This window comes from Megalops cyprinoides, chromosome 21 (genome assembly GCF_013368585.1).
Source record: "Megalops cyprinoides isolate fMegCyp1 chromosome 21, fMegCyp1.pri, whole genome shotgun sequence".
Taxonomy (NCBI): Eukaryota; Metazoa; Chordata; class Actinopteri; order Elopiformes; family Megalopidae; genus Megalops; species Megalops cyprinoides.
This window is the reverse complement of record NC_050603.1, coordinates 13,295,986-13,311,825: the sequence shown is the minus strand read 5'-3', so window position 1 is coordinate 13,311,825 and position 15,840 is coordinate 13,295,986. Positions and strand designations below refer to the sequence as shown.

Genomic DNA, 15,840 nt, shown 5'->3' with positions numbered 1-15,840 from the left:
TAAAACTTTTTGAGTTTGAGCTCAAATAATTAAAATAAAAATAAATTAAAATAGAAATAGATTGCCCTGCTGTAAAATGGTTTCTACTACATTAATGTTTTCTTACAGTATTAAGATATTTATTACTATTATTTATTACTATTTTATACTAAAATAAGACATTTGCATGCCTTAATATATAGATATATATTATGGAAACAGCCAATGGAAGTTCAAAATTACCATAATTAGTTTAGGAACCACATAGGCAGCATGAAGAATTTACATTTTTTTATTCAAATTATTTACAGAACACAGTACTTCTGTCACCCCTGTTAGTTCCTGGAACACCCCTTCAAGACTTGGCATGAACGTGGGGATATTTCTGGAGGTATATCAAAGTGGCATTTTCATATCTTGTTGTCATTTGTAATCCTTGGGTGGTCTTGGAGCCTTGTACCCCAAAGTAACCCATCAATGGATCTATGTGAAAAGAATGACTGCATTTCAAAAAAAGGATTTCCTACAGAGAGTGAAACACATGAAAAGCTGTGGCCACCAAAAGCACTGAGCAATTGCTGAAATGAATTTCTCTGACAGATAGAGAGGGACAAAACACTTTCTACCAATGGCAGGAGAGCTAGCTGTACATAAGTTTCAATGGATGGCTGCATGATTGCTGGGGTGCATCACAGACAGCTGGTGAAGATGAAGCAGTGGGTGATTGTTGCAGCAATAAGGCACAGAGGCATTGTGGGTTGGGCAGCAGACCAATCAGTCACCAGGGGAGGGCTCTGCCTCAGCTTTTCTCATCTTACTCTTTTCTGGCGAACTGGAAGAAACCAAAATAATCCATAAATGCATTGGAAGTGTAATACCCTTACTCTTAAAGTGTTGTATCTTTGATGACAGTGGCCTCCGATAATAACAAAAGTCAGTTATTATGTCTATATCTGTATGATTATGATTAATCCATGTAAGGTTATATTTTTAGAGGAGTTGACTCGTAACCTTAACTTCACAGCTACAAATCTTAGAAACAGCACTGCTGTTAGGTCTCCCTGTAAACATCAATCTGTACTACTTGGTAATATCTGTTTAGGGAGCAGTGACCAGGGCCCCTGGATGGAGACTGTGACACTCACGGACATCGTTGTTTCTGGTGATAGCCATGGCGGAACGGGCACGAGGGCCCTGCTGGGTGAAATGGTAGCCAAACTTCACAATGGTTGGATTGCTCTCCAGCATTGCAGCGATCTCCATTTCCACTGAGTCTCCAAGCTTCTGTCTCTGTGGGTGAAGGATGAATGGTGTGAGTCAACAACTGAGGTCGTAGGTCGGAGGAACGAGGGGAACCAATGACTAGAGTTGTCAGAGGAAGGGTCGGAGTCAGTGACTGGCTGTGTCTTACATGTATGTAAGCATGTGGCGGAGTCAGCAAGTGGGACCTGCTGTGGTGGTAAAGTCTGTGATTGGGCCCAGTTTATCAGAGGAAGCGCAGGAATCAAGCATTTGTACTGTATGTCAGGAAAGGGCAGAGCTAATTAAGCGGCCATGTGTCAGGAAGGGGTGGAGTCAGCGAATGGGGCCATATGTTAGGAAAAATCTGAATCAATGGCCGGTTTCTTAGGATAGTCTAGCTGAGAGTCTGTCCAACTTCTCCAGTTCTTAATCACAAGGAAGTGAAGCCCCTCATTATTTTTGAGGATAAGGCCAAGATTAGTTTCCATGTCAATGAAAACAAACATTTAATTTAGCAACAGTTTACAGTATATGATGTGTAGATTCACAACTTTTTGTACGAAAAGGTTATCATGCTCCAGGTAACTAATATCTATTTAGCAAGCTAGCTAACTAACTAATTGACTTTTGTTCTTTTTTCTTTTCTAGTATTATTTCTGCCTCATAAAACAGATTTTGCAGTGGTTTCTCTTGCAGCTAATAAGTCGCGCTCGCTTCCTAGTTACCCTCCACATTTCTACCATCCTGAAAGATGCCAACAGAGCCTGGTAAGAGCCATGTGCTAATTGCAGTTTATTTCACAACCTGCCTGCTGGCTTTCCACAGGACACTGACAAGTGTGAAAGGGGAAAATGATTGTGGTGGTGTGTCATGGGGTCAGATGGAGAGGACAGCATAGAGTCAGCGAGTGTGACTACATATCCGAGGACGCTGGTGTGGTGGAAAAGACACTGATTATATATTAACCACAACGTTGGAGGTTCAAATCCTAGAGGATGGGTAATGATCAGCTCTTTAAATGATGACGTGTTAGCAAGAGCAAGGGAAATTATATAACATATAACGTAACATATACAGTGTTATTAAATCATTTCTTGGTAAGTGACCATTTTCTGTGCATATGTCCTCTGGGATTTATGGTTTTTTAAAGCAGTTAGCTTACACAGGACAGCTTGTATTAGCTGAGATGCCAGGAACTCAAATTGTAGACATAGCAGCATGAGTGATATTCATTTATGACATGAATGTGACAGGCAGTGCTCTCAACAATATTTTTGCCATACATAAATGGCATGACTGCTTTCAGGCAGGTCAAGGACTTTTTGCAGGAACAGTTCCTGATTCATTTAGCGTGCTGCAGCAGGGAGAGATTTATATGCTAGTGTATCACCTTACTAACAGGATTTTCGTTTTTTCTGGTTGAACTTAAGAAAATATGTATTTTTAATGTATATACGTACTGTAATATATTATTTTAAATATATATATATATGACACATAAAATATGTATTCGATACATAATATTTGTATTAGATACATGTATTTTGACAGTGTTTCTCAAACTTAGGTCTAGGGGCGTACCATACACTGTATGGTTGGTTTTGCTTTAGCTGAGCCCTAAATGAATTTTTCATTGCTGTTAACTGAATATCAATCATTATTTCACACCTGTATTATATAAAGGTGACGTAAAGTTGTTTATTCAACAAATTTATGCATGGTGGACCTTCCCCTGGTTCTCAGCTCTGACCTGGTTGTCAATCTTGATCTCGGTCAGTGTTGTATTCTCGGAAAGGGCCTTGATGATTGCCAGCATTCCCTCTCCAGTGATGAAGTTGGACTCAATATTGAGGCTCTTCAGGGTCTGGTTGGACTCAAGCATCTCAGCCACTGCCTGCGCAAAGCAAAAAAAAAAAAAACAAAAAAGGTAGTGAGCAACAGGAAGTAACATAAAAAGGAAGCACATGCAGTGATAAACCCTGTCTGAAAAAAACACGTCAGTGTATTGCACAATTTGAAATCTATATTGTATATTAAATAGTTTAAGGTGGTGACTGTTTCTCGGAAGAGGCTGAAGTTCTGATAATGGTCAGCCATTCAGAATACCATATTAATTTAAGCCATGGCATAACTTAAAATAGAATACAATTATATAAGTGTCCCCATATGGAGCAAACGCTACTGAAGTCTAGGGTGAAGCGATCACTCACCGTGGCAACAGGGTCATTACTGCGGGTGGCAGCGATGCTCAGGGTCTTGACATGAGTGTTGTTGTTCATGGCCTTGAAGATCTCCTTCAGTGTTGGGATGGGAATGTCCTGCAGGTAAGATTAGATCAATCATATACGAGATGTTTAGATATAAATAGAGGCATGACCGCACTAATTCTCTCACTTACAGCTTTCAGCATCAGAGTGCACAACTCCAAAACCTTCTGACTTACCAACTGCACTTAAGCAGCAGCAATCAATGCCTGTTTAGGTACATGTGCAGGATGCACTGGCCACTGCCTGTTCTCCTCTATCATTACCTTTATGTTGTTAAGGTTGACTTCCTTCAGGCTGCTGTCATTTTTCTGGATCTTGTGAAGGGTCTCCTCCACGTTGGTGGGGTTGGGTGGCTCGTCTGGGTAGATTTTGTAAGTGTCCGGCTTCACCACACCTGCGTGCAAACACACGGCATCAATCCTCGGCCTGTGTAAAGTCAGGAGGCTGAGGCATCACAATGGCATTCAACACCTCGTGGTCTCGCATTCCCAGCAGATTTTCAAAGGACCTTTTAGGCATCCTAACCATGGAATAACAGCTAATTTGCCTCATTTAAACTGGCGTGCTTGTAAATGAGAACTTGATTGCCAAGCAATCAACAACAAGTGCAGACTAATTCAAAAATTAAGGGAAGTTCCCTGCCAAATCTATTTGTAGCTCACTATTTGCCATTGTTGCTATCATTGTTGTCCCCCTGTGTATGCTGGGCTGTTGAGAGACAGAGACTGCCTCTTGATTGATCAGTCAGTCACTCCAAACAACCTCTCTTCTGTGATGTGAGAGCATGCATTCAAACATTAGCAGAACTTACTGTTGATGCCCTCTGTGTTGGCGATCTTGCCGGTGCAACCTAGAGCGTCATAGTACTGCTTGTTGCTCATCAGGGTATACATTCCCAGGATGGCTGTGGACACAAGGGGGACAAAGGTGAGTGACAGAAACAGGATATGCATTTACTCTTGGGGTGGTGAGTGGAGGTTTCGGGTTGTGGTAGGAATCTGACACTATATTGTTATAATGGTATTAGTTGTATCACTACTTCTTGCTTATTTATTATATGTCTGTAGTTATGACTGTAAAATAGAGGAATAACCTTTGGTTTGGCACATGAGACATGTAAAGTAGTCATAGAGTTACACTCCTGCTGCCCATCATTATGTAATATATATTGACATTTTGAGAATTATCATTTATACATTATACAAATGTTTTTTATTGAAGTGACTCAGGTTAGTATGCTGCAACCTGCACCCTGCAACTTTCTGGTTAGGAAATCAGTTCCTTAATTAATCACTATAACACAATGCCACAACAATAATCATGACCAGGAAGGCCAGGAATGTGAACATTCAAAAATGCCTTCACAAAATTATAAGAACAAATACGTTAAAATCTTAATTTGTCATAAAAAATGTTATTTGTTGTAAAAAATACACTTTGCAGAGGGCAGCACTATTTAAACCCCATGAAACCACACAGCTAACTGATATGACTGTGACCCCAAACATCACTGTAAAGGAGAGAGGGACTAGAGAGGGAAAGACATTGAGATGGAGAAGAGGAGAGATCCAGAGATACCCTTACAGTACAGCAAGGTTCAGCCCTATGAAAAATCTATAAAGACAATGTCAGTTCTATAAATAGAGGGGACTCAGAGAACAACTCATTTTACACACAAAAAGTGTGTATCCATGCCAGATCCTCTCGTTGCCTGCCAGCTCTGTCAACAGAGCTAGGGCCAAAAACAAGCAAACAAAAGAATCACACAGCCTAATGAAGCCCAAAATCTCATCTGGGAAATTTCCAGTCATTACTATATACTTCAGTGACGCATCCAGAAAAGCTAATCCATCAGGCGTATGCGGGAAGCTGAGATTCCATACCACATGCCATGCCCTGGTCCAGTCACTGTCCATTTTCTGCACAGACAAGACAACACAAGTGTGGAAAATACCCTTTGCAGGATTATCCTAAAGTGTGATGTTGTCTCTGTAGCAAAAATCCTGTTTACCAAGACAGTTTTGGCATTTGGAGTTCTCCCTTCATTATAGGGAAGGGGATTTGGGTTGTTGAGACCACTGAAATTAAGGCCACATCACAGTTTGGTCTGGTAAATCCAGACCCGGATGTTGCAGATTTTCTAGGAGACATGAAGGGGCCATTTCAGAAGCCGAAAAGCTGAAATAGCATAGCAATGTGAGTGGCACTCCTTTCAATTTCAGAGGATGGTGCTTGTCCACTGCTCCGTAAAAAGGGTGAAATGATACACCACAAACAAGCGTAGCTGGAAAAGAAGTGCAGATATTTTCCAGGGCCATGGTTTTGAAAGTCTGACGTAGCTGCAGCCAAGGTGTTCAGTCTAATGAACACAGCCCACTGATTCAGACACTGTATACAGAGACACAATATCCCCTGTCTGCTGAACTTTCTAAACTGTGACCGACACAGACAAAAAACAACAGGGCCACACATTCCACCTCTCACATTCAATTATACGAACAATTGAACTCAATGATAAAGTGGGGCGGGACACAGACAGAGAAAGGGAGAGGAGGAGGGTGGTGGGGGGTAGATATGCTAACTGAGAAAAGGGTGGGTAAAGAAAAAAGAGTATAGGATGACAAAGTACTTTAAAAAGGGGAGCATTATTCAGAAATAGGTGCCACCCAGTTCTGGAGCAATTAGTGTGTTATGGTGAGGAACAGTAGCCTTGCCCACTGATGTCCTAGGTTGAGACACTTCCATCTGTAGAGCCCTGGCAATTCATCTAGCCCCCTGTACTCTGCAGTTATATTCAATGAGAGGTGTTTGATTGGTTATAAGCATCATATAATACGTATCTGTATGCTGGGCAGGCCATACCTGCAATATCACACATCTCTGCTTCTGTGGCATTCTTCAAGGCTTCCTCCAGCTCAGGCTCCAAGGTGATTTGCTCCTCAACAGGAATCTGCCCTGTGCCAGGCTTTGGAACAAAGGCCTTACCTGGGACAGAAAAACACACATAAATACGCACACATGCACACCCATACAGAGGTTTAAATTGCAAGCAACAGAGGCATGAGAGAAGCAATACTGATTATAACTGCTAAACAGATCTGACTGATTTTTACACCCTGCAAAGCAAAGACAATTCAGATTCACAACAAATGATCTTTTGTTGGCCACTTAAGTCAAATATAGTAATGTGTTATGGAGTATGACCTATTTGTAGATTACCTGTATGGGGCTAAACAAGGTCCTGACTTACGGTATTAAATACACATTGACCTCTTGTAGATGACTTGCAGCAGCTGGCTGGCCCATACATACACAGATCTGGGTATGGTAAATAAAAACTCATGCACTTCTTCAGGGAATGACCCTGAGAGACCTTTAAAGAGATATGTCTCTTTAAGAGAGAAATTTTGTTGTATCAAAAATTATATGAACATTCAGCTCATAAGAGAAGCCAATGCTACATTATGCTCATCAATTTTCCTTCTTATTATGCCACTGAAAGTTCTTGTGCATTATGTCTAGCACAGGAACGAAAATCTTCAAAGCTCTAATACCCAAAGTAACAGGGGGTTCTGATACCAGACATCTTTGGTTCACTAAAGAAGGCAGGGAAAGGGGTGTTGGCTTGCTGTTGTCCTGCCAAAAGTCGCCCAGCCATGCTAAATTTCAGAGCCCCCCTTGAAAGGGAGAAACTGAAGTCCTATGACCAATTGCGGCCAGCACATCACCATAGTGAGCTCCAGCCTTTCCCCCAACATGCAGGCAGAGCTGGAGAGAGAGGCCTAATTATAGCCTGTCAGTAAGTAAAGCCTGTAAGTATAGATGCCCCCTAAGAAAGAGAAAATAGGCACTCAGTGCTATTGGGTATTGATGAGTCCTGTCTGCCATTTCATAAAACTAATCAGACCATCTTCCATCAACAGAATGATGACTCCACCTGACGGCAAGAGGTTCATCTTCTCTGTTCTAGGGCAGAGAGGGGACCTGATATTTGATTTTTTTTATTGGTAGAGCCAGATATTAATTTGTTTTAGCATTGTTCCTCTGCTTTGTTTGCTGAAATACCCTGTTACTTCCCTCAATTCACAAACTATCAGTTGCTGTAAAACAGACTGTAGCTCTTTCCAGGAGGCAAACTGATTATTTTTCTATACTCATGAGCAAATGGATTTCACTGCAAGATAAAGCTGTTGTGCATCCTCTATAAAATTCCTCCCAAACATTTCTACAATTGGGCTCAGTCCCAGTTATATGACTCAACAAATCGCTCATTTTGTTGTTTTATATACTGCCTCTAATGGTTTCAATGCTCTCAAGTAATCACTTAATGAAGACCACAAAACAATAAGGTTAAATAATCGATAATATTCATTATAAATAGATAAATAAGTAATCAACTTTAAATTGTGAGAGTTAAAACAATGTACTAGTATCTGTATTTTTCTACATAACTTTCACTAGCCATTAACAAGTATGTATGTAGTCATAGCTATATAGTTTTGTCTTCTTATACGATTGACTTCATATCTTGAGTGTATATACAGCACATAGAGACAGATACATACACCTTGAATCCATATTGAATAGTCATATGCTATATGCCTTGATGAGGCCAGAGGCTATAATAGGGTGGGGTGATGGATTTGTCTGTCCTTGGGATGCCCACCTCTCTTCTCCCCAGTGAAGGGCACCAGGTCCTGGCGATCCTCGACCTCCAGCGCCTGCTTTTCTAGGTGCTCCAGCAGAGCGTCACGATCAAAGGGGCCGGTGGGACTCTTCTTGGTCTGGTCTCGCTGGCGGAACCCAGCTGGCAGAATGGCATTCTGGGATATGGAGATGAAAGTTCAAAATGGGCCTGGCAACAAGCCTCATGGGCCATGGTGCAAATCCGATGCTTTGAAGAGTAATAGAAAATAGCTCTTCCACTTTGTACAGAAGCAAGAGAAAAACAAAAACAAAATCATTTTTGTTAGTCACAATCTGATGCCATTTGTGATATGATCTGAGTCAATGGCCTTTCTTTAAATTGGGTCTGAAGTTTCTGTCTTATCCTCATTTGAGAGCCTCAACAAATAATGAAATAATGTGAGGTAATTCAATTTACAACAAACTATCCATCTAATGCTCAAAAAGACAGAAAGAAGCACTTAGTGTGAGTGCAGAAAATGAATTTTGTATTGGTAAATTTTCAGATATCTCACCTAACAAAACCTATATGTACTTTTGATTTGAGTCTTGACATTCACATTACAGATAACTCCTTATAACTGCACACTGAATAAATGAATGCATTTTCAGTCCCACTGATTTATTCTTTTCATACACATAATTTGATTAGCTCTTTACATCCTTTGCCAGAGATGTATACCTTTCATTGGACCAGCTGCCATTTTATTGTATAGGAAGCCTAATTAAATGAGGGGCACAATATACTGATCATATATCACTGTGACTGCCTCACACTTACCACCACCCCTGTGTAATCAACAGCAAAAAGAAACTTACAGAGCTCTCATCCCATTGGAATTTAGCTGCAGAATTTTCCAAGCAGTGACTCAACACATATTGTTATAGGAGAGCAGGCTGTAAAAACCTTCTCAGTAATGTGCTTTATCCATAAGGTGGGTAAGAGAGATGACTCTGGATCTCTGTATTAAGAACTGTTGCTGTCTGATGCTTAAAGGTCCATGGGGCTGTTATTGACCCCTCATTTATTGACCCCGCGTTGTTTGGTGTTTTTGGAGAGTGGAGAAGAAGCCATTGTAAAGCTAGGATCATCTTCTATTTTGAAATGTGTCGAAAGATATCTCTTGGTGGTGACATGTCTAAAGTCATGCTGCTGTAGAGATAATGGATAAGGTGAGGCCTTGTGTGTGGGTTTGCGATGACACATCCTCCCAGTTTCCTACCTCGGGGTCCATCTCCTGCAGCTCATACTCCAGCTGTTCGAGCTCCTCTGCGCTGAGACCCCTGAGGATGGCATCCTCGTCAATGTCCCGTGGATCATCCTTCTTGGACATCTTGGCTGGCTGGCTGGACTCCTACTGCACACAGCAACCCCAGTGGGAGAGGGCACTCTCTGTGGAGGAGGACGGAGGGGGACAGAGGATGACACAGGACAAGAGGGATGGGGGATATGATGATAAGGACAGGGGGAGGAAGGGGGCAGACTGATCACACTGCACTTGGTTCATATACATGTAAAATAATATCCTGAACACACACCAAGGCCCAGACCAAAACTGAACTGCAAGCTACACAAAAAAACTCCAACACATTAACACCAAGACACAAAACTCCAGTCTCACACAATAACACCAAGCTAGAAAACAAACTGCTGTCCCACCCACTGGCACCAAGCTACAAAACAAACTGCAGTCCAACACACTATCATTCACCACATCCAAAAGCCTCAGACAAAAAGCTACTAATTTAATTCAAGTTCTGTGACCTAAATTGGTGCCATGTAACAACAACACAAGTAAGTGGAGTAATACAACACCAAGTTACTGGGTAATCTGCAACAAACTGCATTATACACAATACATATCTATAAGGCCCTGTTTCCCAAACCTCTCCTGGAGGATAACTTGTCCTGCATGTTTTAGATCTCTCTCTGCTCCAACACAGCTGATTTAAATGATCAGTTTGTTATTAAGCAGCTTCAGGAGTTCATAACATTGATCATTTGAATGAGCTGTGTTGGAGCAGAGAGAGGTTTGGGAAACGCTGCTATAGGGTATAATGTATATACTGTCTTCACAACTTCATACTTCATACACTTCATACATACGTATTATAGGTAATACTGTGCATGCTTAAATACATGTCAATATTTATTATATATTGATATTACACATACAACAAGAAGTTCATGAAGACATAGCACTTAAGAAACCCTGAGATACAGAGGCACTGAGTCATTAAACACACTGCAGCCAAACTGAGCTATTGAGCATACTGCTACAGCACAAACTCTTTAACTGAAATGCAAGACAACTATTAGGGCACTGGACATGAATCCAGAAGTGGATAGGTTTGATTCCCAGGTGGAGCATGGAAATTGAGCTCACTCACTGTAGTTCACCAAGTTCATTTCCCTCAGTAAATGTCCAGCTGTATAAATGAATCGTATGTAACATATAAACCACGCACTTCGCCATGGATGTAGGCATCTGCAGAGCTAATTATAAATGCAAGGCAACACAGAAGAGAGGGAAGGAGAGCTCTTCACTATTCTTAGTCACGGTGGCGGGGTAAGAGTTTAGGGTTACATGGAAGAGGAGAGGGGAGGAGCACAGAGCAGAGCTCGTTAATTTATCACTGTTCGCACATGGCCGGGGACTTGCCCCACCCACAGGTGTGGGAACCCTGATAAAGGAGGTGTAGGTCTAGATCCCAAACAGACTGCTCCTCAGGTGGAGGGTCTCAGCGTCAGACTCAGTTTAAATAGGATTTAATGAGAATAGTACTGCCTGCCTTTGGCCACCCTCTATCCTTCCCTGCTGAAATCACATGTCTATGGAATAACTTAGAAGGTGGTCAACGTAACTATGCAGTGCAGGACATTAATGAAAAAAGGGGCTGAACTTTTGAGTGTGAAAGAAACATACAGAATGGAGTATAAACTACTGCTTTCTGTTGTTAGGTGCTGCTGCTGCCTATTAAACATATTAGACAACATTGTATTAATTCTGGATTTTGGTTGTTAGGCCCTATTACTGCTTACTGTATCCTATAAATTTGATTTAATGTCAATTCAAATTCCATATTTTGCTTTTTTGTTCTTTCAAGAAAAAATTCTCACTGAAATGTATGATATATCATTCTATAAATTCATAATTACACAACTTTTCCTTTAGGATCCAAGGTATTAACTTGTACAATTTCTATGAAATCACAGACAACTTATTATAACCCTTTGATCAATGGTAATTGAATGGTAGAGTCTGTACTGTACTGTTCCTCTGCCAGCACAAACAAAGATCAAATTACACTTGCCATACTTCTGCACAGGTTACAAGGGTTGCCAACACATAGAGATAATAAAGAGATAATAAAGAAAAACTCCTTATATAAAGAAACCTTCAAAAATTTAAAAATAGACCTGAAATGCATCATACCATCCTGCCAACACATTGCCTCAGATGGGCCTTTGCTGAAACATTCCTCCTTTGAAGAGGACAGCTGCTCTGAATGGTCCCAGCAGAAATACATCTGTGTAGCAGGGGGGTTTGTCAAATGCAAATAATGCACATTCCACTTTGGCAAGAATGTTTGCAACTGAAAAGATAACGTGACACTAAATATTTAAGTTATTGAACACTGAAAGGCTGGAGGGACCAAAGGGATGAGGAATCTAGTCTGCAAAAGTACCTCCAAACCACAGGTTTGGGTTGGTACAGTGGAGGTCTGAGTTTCTCCAGTGTGAAATGTCAATAAATGGCCATCTGACAGGCACAAAATGTTTTCTTCCCAATGTAGCACACAAGAGGTACCAAAGTTAATTTTCCCTTGCTCTCAAGGTTGTACAACATGACATGAAGTAGGTGCATTTAACAATACTGAGATGCGTCAAAGGTGGCAATTTACCAATACAACAAAAAACCCCAGAAAGGTTCATTTTTCAGGGTGACATCTACTCCTAGGCTCACTGAGGTATGAAATTTTAAACCTCTACTTAAGCAGGTGTTCATACCACAGCTTGTTACATTATCAAGTAAATTTGCCATGATTAGACTGTTGTACACAACAGTTGAAGATCACCACTTTGAATAGCAGTTGTGTCTATGCTTAGCCTTGCAGTGAAATTCACTGTTTATCAGAAAGGATCTTTGGGGATCCATGGGGGGACTGGGGACCAGGAGATCTCAGATCAAGGGAAATGTCCGCTAAGCTGAATGGGTGGAGGATGAGCCCTAAGCACCCCTAATGTGTAAAGCCAATGGTAAAAGCTAGGGATAGAGGGCAAGGCTCAATGGGATACAGTGTCTGCATCCCCCCCTCAGACACACGCTAAGATGGTTGCTGTGTTTGTGCTAGGGCTTAGCACTATGACTCGATGAATCACCCTCTGCACATACTGAGGGCCTGTGCTCTAGTACATGAAAGGCTTACACAATGACCATAACTCAGCCAAAGGTATGGTGTGGTGGTAGTTTCTCTAGCCCTTCACTGGATCACATTAGCCTGGCCATGTAGTGGTCCTCTCACAGCTGTATTGCAGAAAGCTTAGTCAAAACCTCAGTCAGTTTAGGGGCACATACTGCCATCCCAAATTAAGAAATTAATTACTTGCACAGCCATATTTTTGGCTTTGATTAGAGCCAAACCAAGCAAAACAAAAATACCTCCAAGTACCAGAATTCAGTTTCAAAGGCCCGGTGAGTGAGTCACCACTGACATGTAGGTTGCTTTGGATCTGACAGAACCTAATATGGATGCATGCAATTCTGATGTCTTCAGCGAAAGTCTTTCAAATGGGGGGCATTTCACTGACACTGATCCGCTCAACCCATAGACCACCATCCTTCAGTTCACATCCCTTCCCAGAAACCCCTTGGGCAACCTGGGAACCAACACTGCAACAGTGTAGATACGGTGGGTTGAGGGAACCAGACAGCTTTGGACACCTGACCTGCCAATGCTATGTGGCCCTGGGAAACTATTTGTGGTCATTTCATCCACTACGTCCACCCCAATAAACATTACTCCCATTCCCTGGCACCTGGGCCAAGTGGGGCATATAAATACTTCTTTGAAAAGCAATCTGCATGATGAGACACCCCAAACTAAGCCCAACCCCTCCTTTTCAGGAGTGTAATCAGATGCAGTAAAACAGACTCCAGGTCTGTATTTGTGTACATGATTAAAACAAATAGGTTTTCTGGTATGGAATGGCAGACGTTTGCCATATATTTTCTTCTATGGTGGTTTTCTTGGAACTTAAACCAAAAGATTTTGCAGATAAAAATGTGACCTAAGTACAGTCAATTTAAGTCTAAAAAACAATATATTGTTAGCTGTCATAGATTCTGTGGTCTGTAAAGGGAGCTAGATTCAGAGAATTTGTCAGCCTGATTAACAGGCTGTCGGGAGACTTAAATTTTGAAGGTGTGGAAATTTGGATGCCTAAATTTAACCATTTGTTCTCCACAGGTACATTATGAAAAAAAAAGTAAGCAGAAGCGAGCCACAATGTGGAATCACTTAAACTCAAGTTTTCAATTTTTTTTTTTTTAAACTATCCATGAAGTTCACTAAAACAAAAACTAAAGAACACAGTTAGGGAAGCTATGGCTAAAGTTATGGCACAAGTTATGGGTATGCTCTGGAGAGGGACCACCTACCAACATAGGGGAGGAGCAATACTCTTGTGTCAGAAGGGGCAGTTTGTGACATCACAGGGTGACATTCTGAAGGTCAGGCAGCACAATTAGAATGATGATGACAACAACCTTGACAAAAACAACACATCTCACGAGACACAAGAGGTCATACAATCGTAATAAAATATAAATTATACCAGACCTAGCCTCCTGAGATATATGGGGTAAGAGACTATTAAACAGGTAGATATATCTCTGTTCAAATGAATAACCAAGAATACATCATCTTCTATAAACAACTGGCTGCACTCTACTTTACAGCAAAGATGCCACTTAATTTCAGTGCAATTGTTATTTTAAGATTTGTTGTTTCTGTGTACAAAGTCACATGCTCCTGGGGGAAATTCAGGTGATTTCAAATCATAATTCCAAATTACCACATTTTTTTATTCTTAAATCATCATTGCAAATTACCACATTTTTTATTCTTTTATTACCTTTACCCTGAGGTGTAACTAAGCAATATGAACATCATTTAGGAAAGGGATTTTTCCGAATCTGTACCACAATAATCAAGGGATAATACTGCTCCTCCCACCACTTCCATGTGCGCGCACACGCACACACACACACACACGCGCACACACACACACACCCAAAGCAGTGCCTATGTCATATCTCCTGACTGACAAGCTATAAGATTTCACACTGCTTGCAAGCTGACTACTTCCATCCTCATCAGCCTGGTACAAAATTCCAGATCATCCCAAGGGTAATTTTAGCCTCATCAAAAGTTAGCAACTTCTCGCAGTGCAAACCTTCCCTAGCTCCTGCCCAGTTTTCTCACCTAAGGACTCCTGGGCCTCTTAAAAGGTCTAAAACCAACCCATGTGTGCAGTGAGGATTTAAATTGTAATAAAATACAGGCAGTTAGACAAAACACCAGTGTCAAATGCACTACCAGGGGAAATTACACCAATGTAAGCTAATTGCACTGCTTGGGCCAAAGCCTGCTAGTGAAACTGACATATGCTGTTGGCCGCATCAAGTCCTGACAGGTCACATGGCAGTATGGATGGCCTGAGGTCCATAGCTCTACAACTATCCAGCGTCTCAGTGACTCTGAGCAGGGGTCTTACATTTTACTTGATTCTACTGGTTACACACCTACAGAGGTTACTCTGAAAAATACATCTTAATCTTAACAGTAGACCAAGACAGTGAAAGCAGTAAACTGTTAGGATCAAGGAATTCACACCATGTACACTGACAGCTACACACTATGGACTTCTCTTGCTAAACCAATCCAACAGGATTACAGTGCATGGAAACCAGTCATAGTGTGATCATAAGTAAGCAAATGTATCTGATTGCAAAGGACTACAAATTTCCACACAACTATCTGGTTTTCACTGCAAGCTGGTAGTGCTGTCAGATCAGCTTCCCTCTCCCCCACACGTACGCCAGCAGTCCCACTACAGTACGAGCAAAGCAGCATACGTGAAAGTGCCATCTCCAAGCAAACATTCTGAGCAGCACAGAGAGGCTGCCTCCCACCTACCTTCACACAGCGACTGTGCTGTTGCCCTGTCCAAAGCAACGCCGGAAGCTAGAGGCAGAGACTGGATCTTTTTTCCCCCCCCCCGTCTCCAGCACCCCTACAACCCCCCTGTTTTTTGTTTCTATCCTCTCCTCCCCTCCCCTCTCACTCCCACTCGCTTGCTTTCAGGGCAATGCTGAGACAGGGATACCAGCAGCACATTGTGAGGTCAGCATTTTATTATTTTGGCTCAGAGAGGCAGAGTGGAGAGAGGGGTGGGGGAAAGGGGGAGGGGGGGGGGCAAGGAAGGGAGGGAGGGAGAGGAGTGGCAGCTGCGCTCATGTGCTTATCAGTTACAGAGTTTGGGGGTGTCAGGGACAAAAAGAGACATCTAGTGGTCACAGGTCTCCATTGCATCTTAAGGTACAAAGCAGTATCTTTACATGGATATGCTGTTGTGAGCTGTTAGGCCATCTCAAGATTA

The 15,840-nt window shown here is 41.7% G+C and overlaps 1 protein-coding gene across 1 annotated transcript; it reads right to left on the bottom strand.

The window, feature by feature from the left end:
* Positions 1 to 255: 255 nt before the first annotated feature.
* Positions 256 to 15,474, bottom strand: LOC118768738 (tropomodulin-4-like). Its single transcript, XM_036515623.1, has 10 exons — positions 15,378 to 15,474; positions 9,398 to 9,567; positions 8,155 to 8,311; positions 6,351 to 6,473; positions 4,300 to 4,392; positions 3,752 to 3,882; positions 3,432 to 3,539; positions 2,972 to 3,115; positions 1,125 to 1,269; positions 256 to 811 (listed from the first exon to the last, which is right to left on the bottom strand). Exons 2-10 carry the CDS (start codon positions 9,506 to 9,508, stop codon positions 789 to 791), a joined length of 1,035 nt encoding a protein of 344 aa, XP_036371516.1. The 5' UTR covers positions 9,509 to 9,567; positions 15,378 to 15,474; the 3' UTR covers positions 256 to 788.
* Between the last annotated feature and the right edge of the window lie 366 nt (positions 15,475 to 15,840).

Coding starts and splice junctions, on each gene's coding strand:
- LOC118768738 (XM_036515623.1), bottom strand. CDS start 9,508: ATGTCCAAGAAGGATGATCCACGGGACATTGACGAGGATGCCATCCTC. Junction 6,474..8,154: donor CTTCACTGGGGAGAAGAGAG/GTGGGCATCCCA, acceptor TTTCTGTCCCAG/GTAAGGCCTTTGTTCCAAAG. Junction 3,883..4,299: donor CAACACAGAGGGCATCAACA/GTAAGTTCTGCT, acceptor GTTTGCACGCAG/GTGTGGTGAAGCCGGACACT.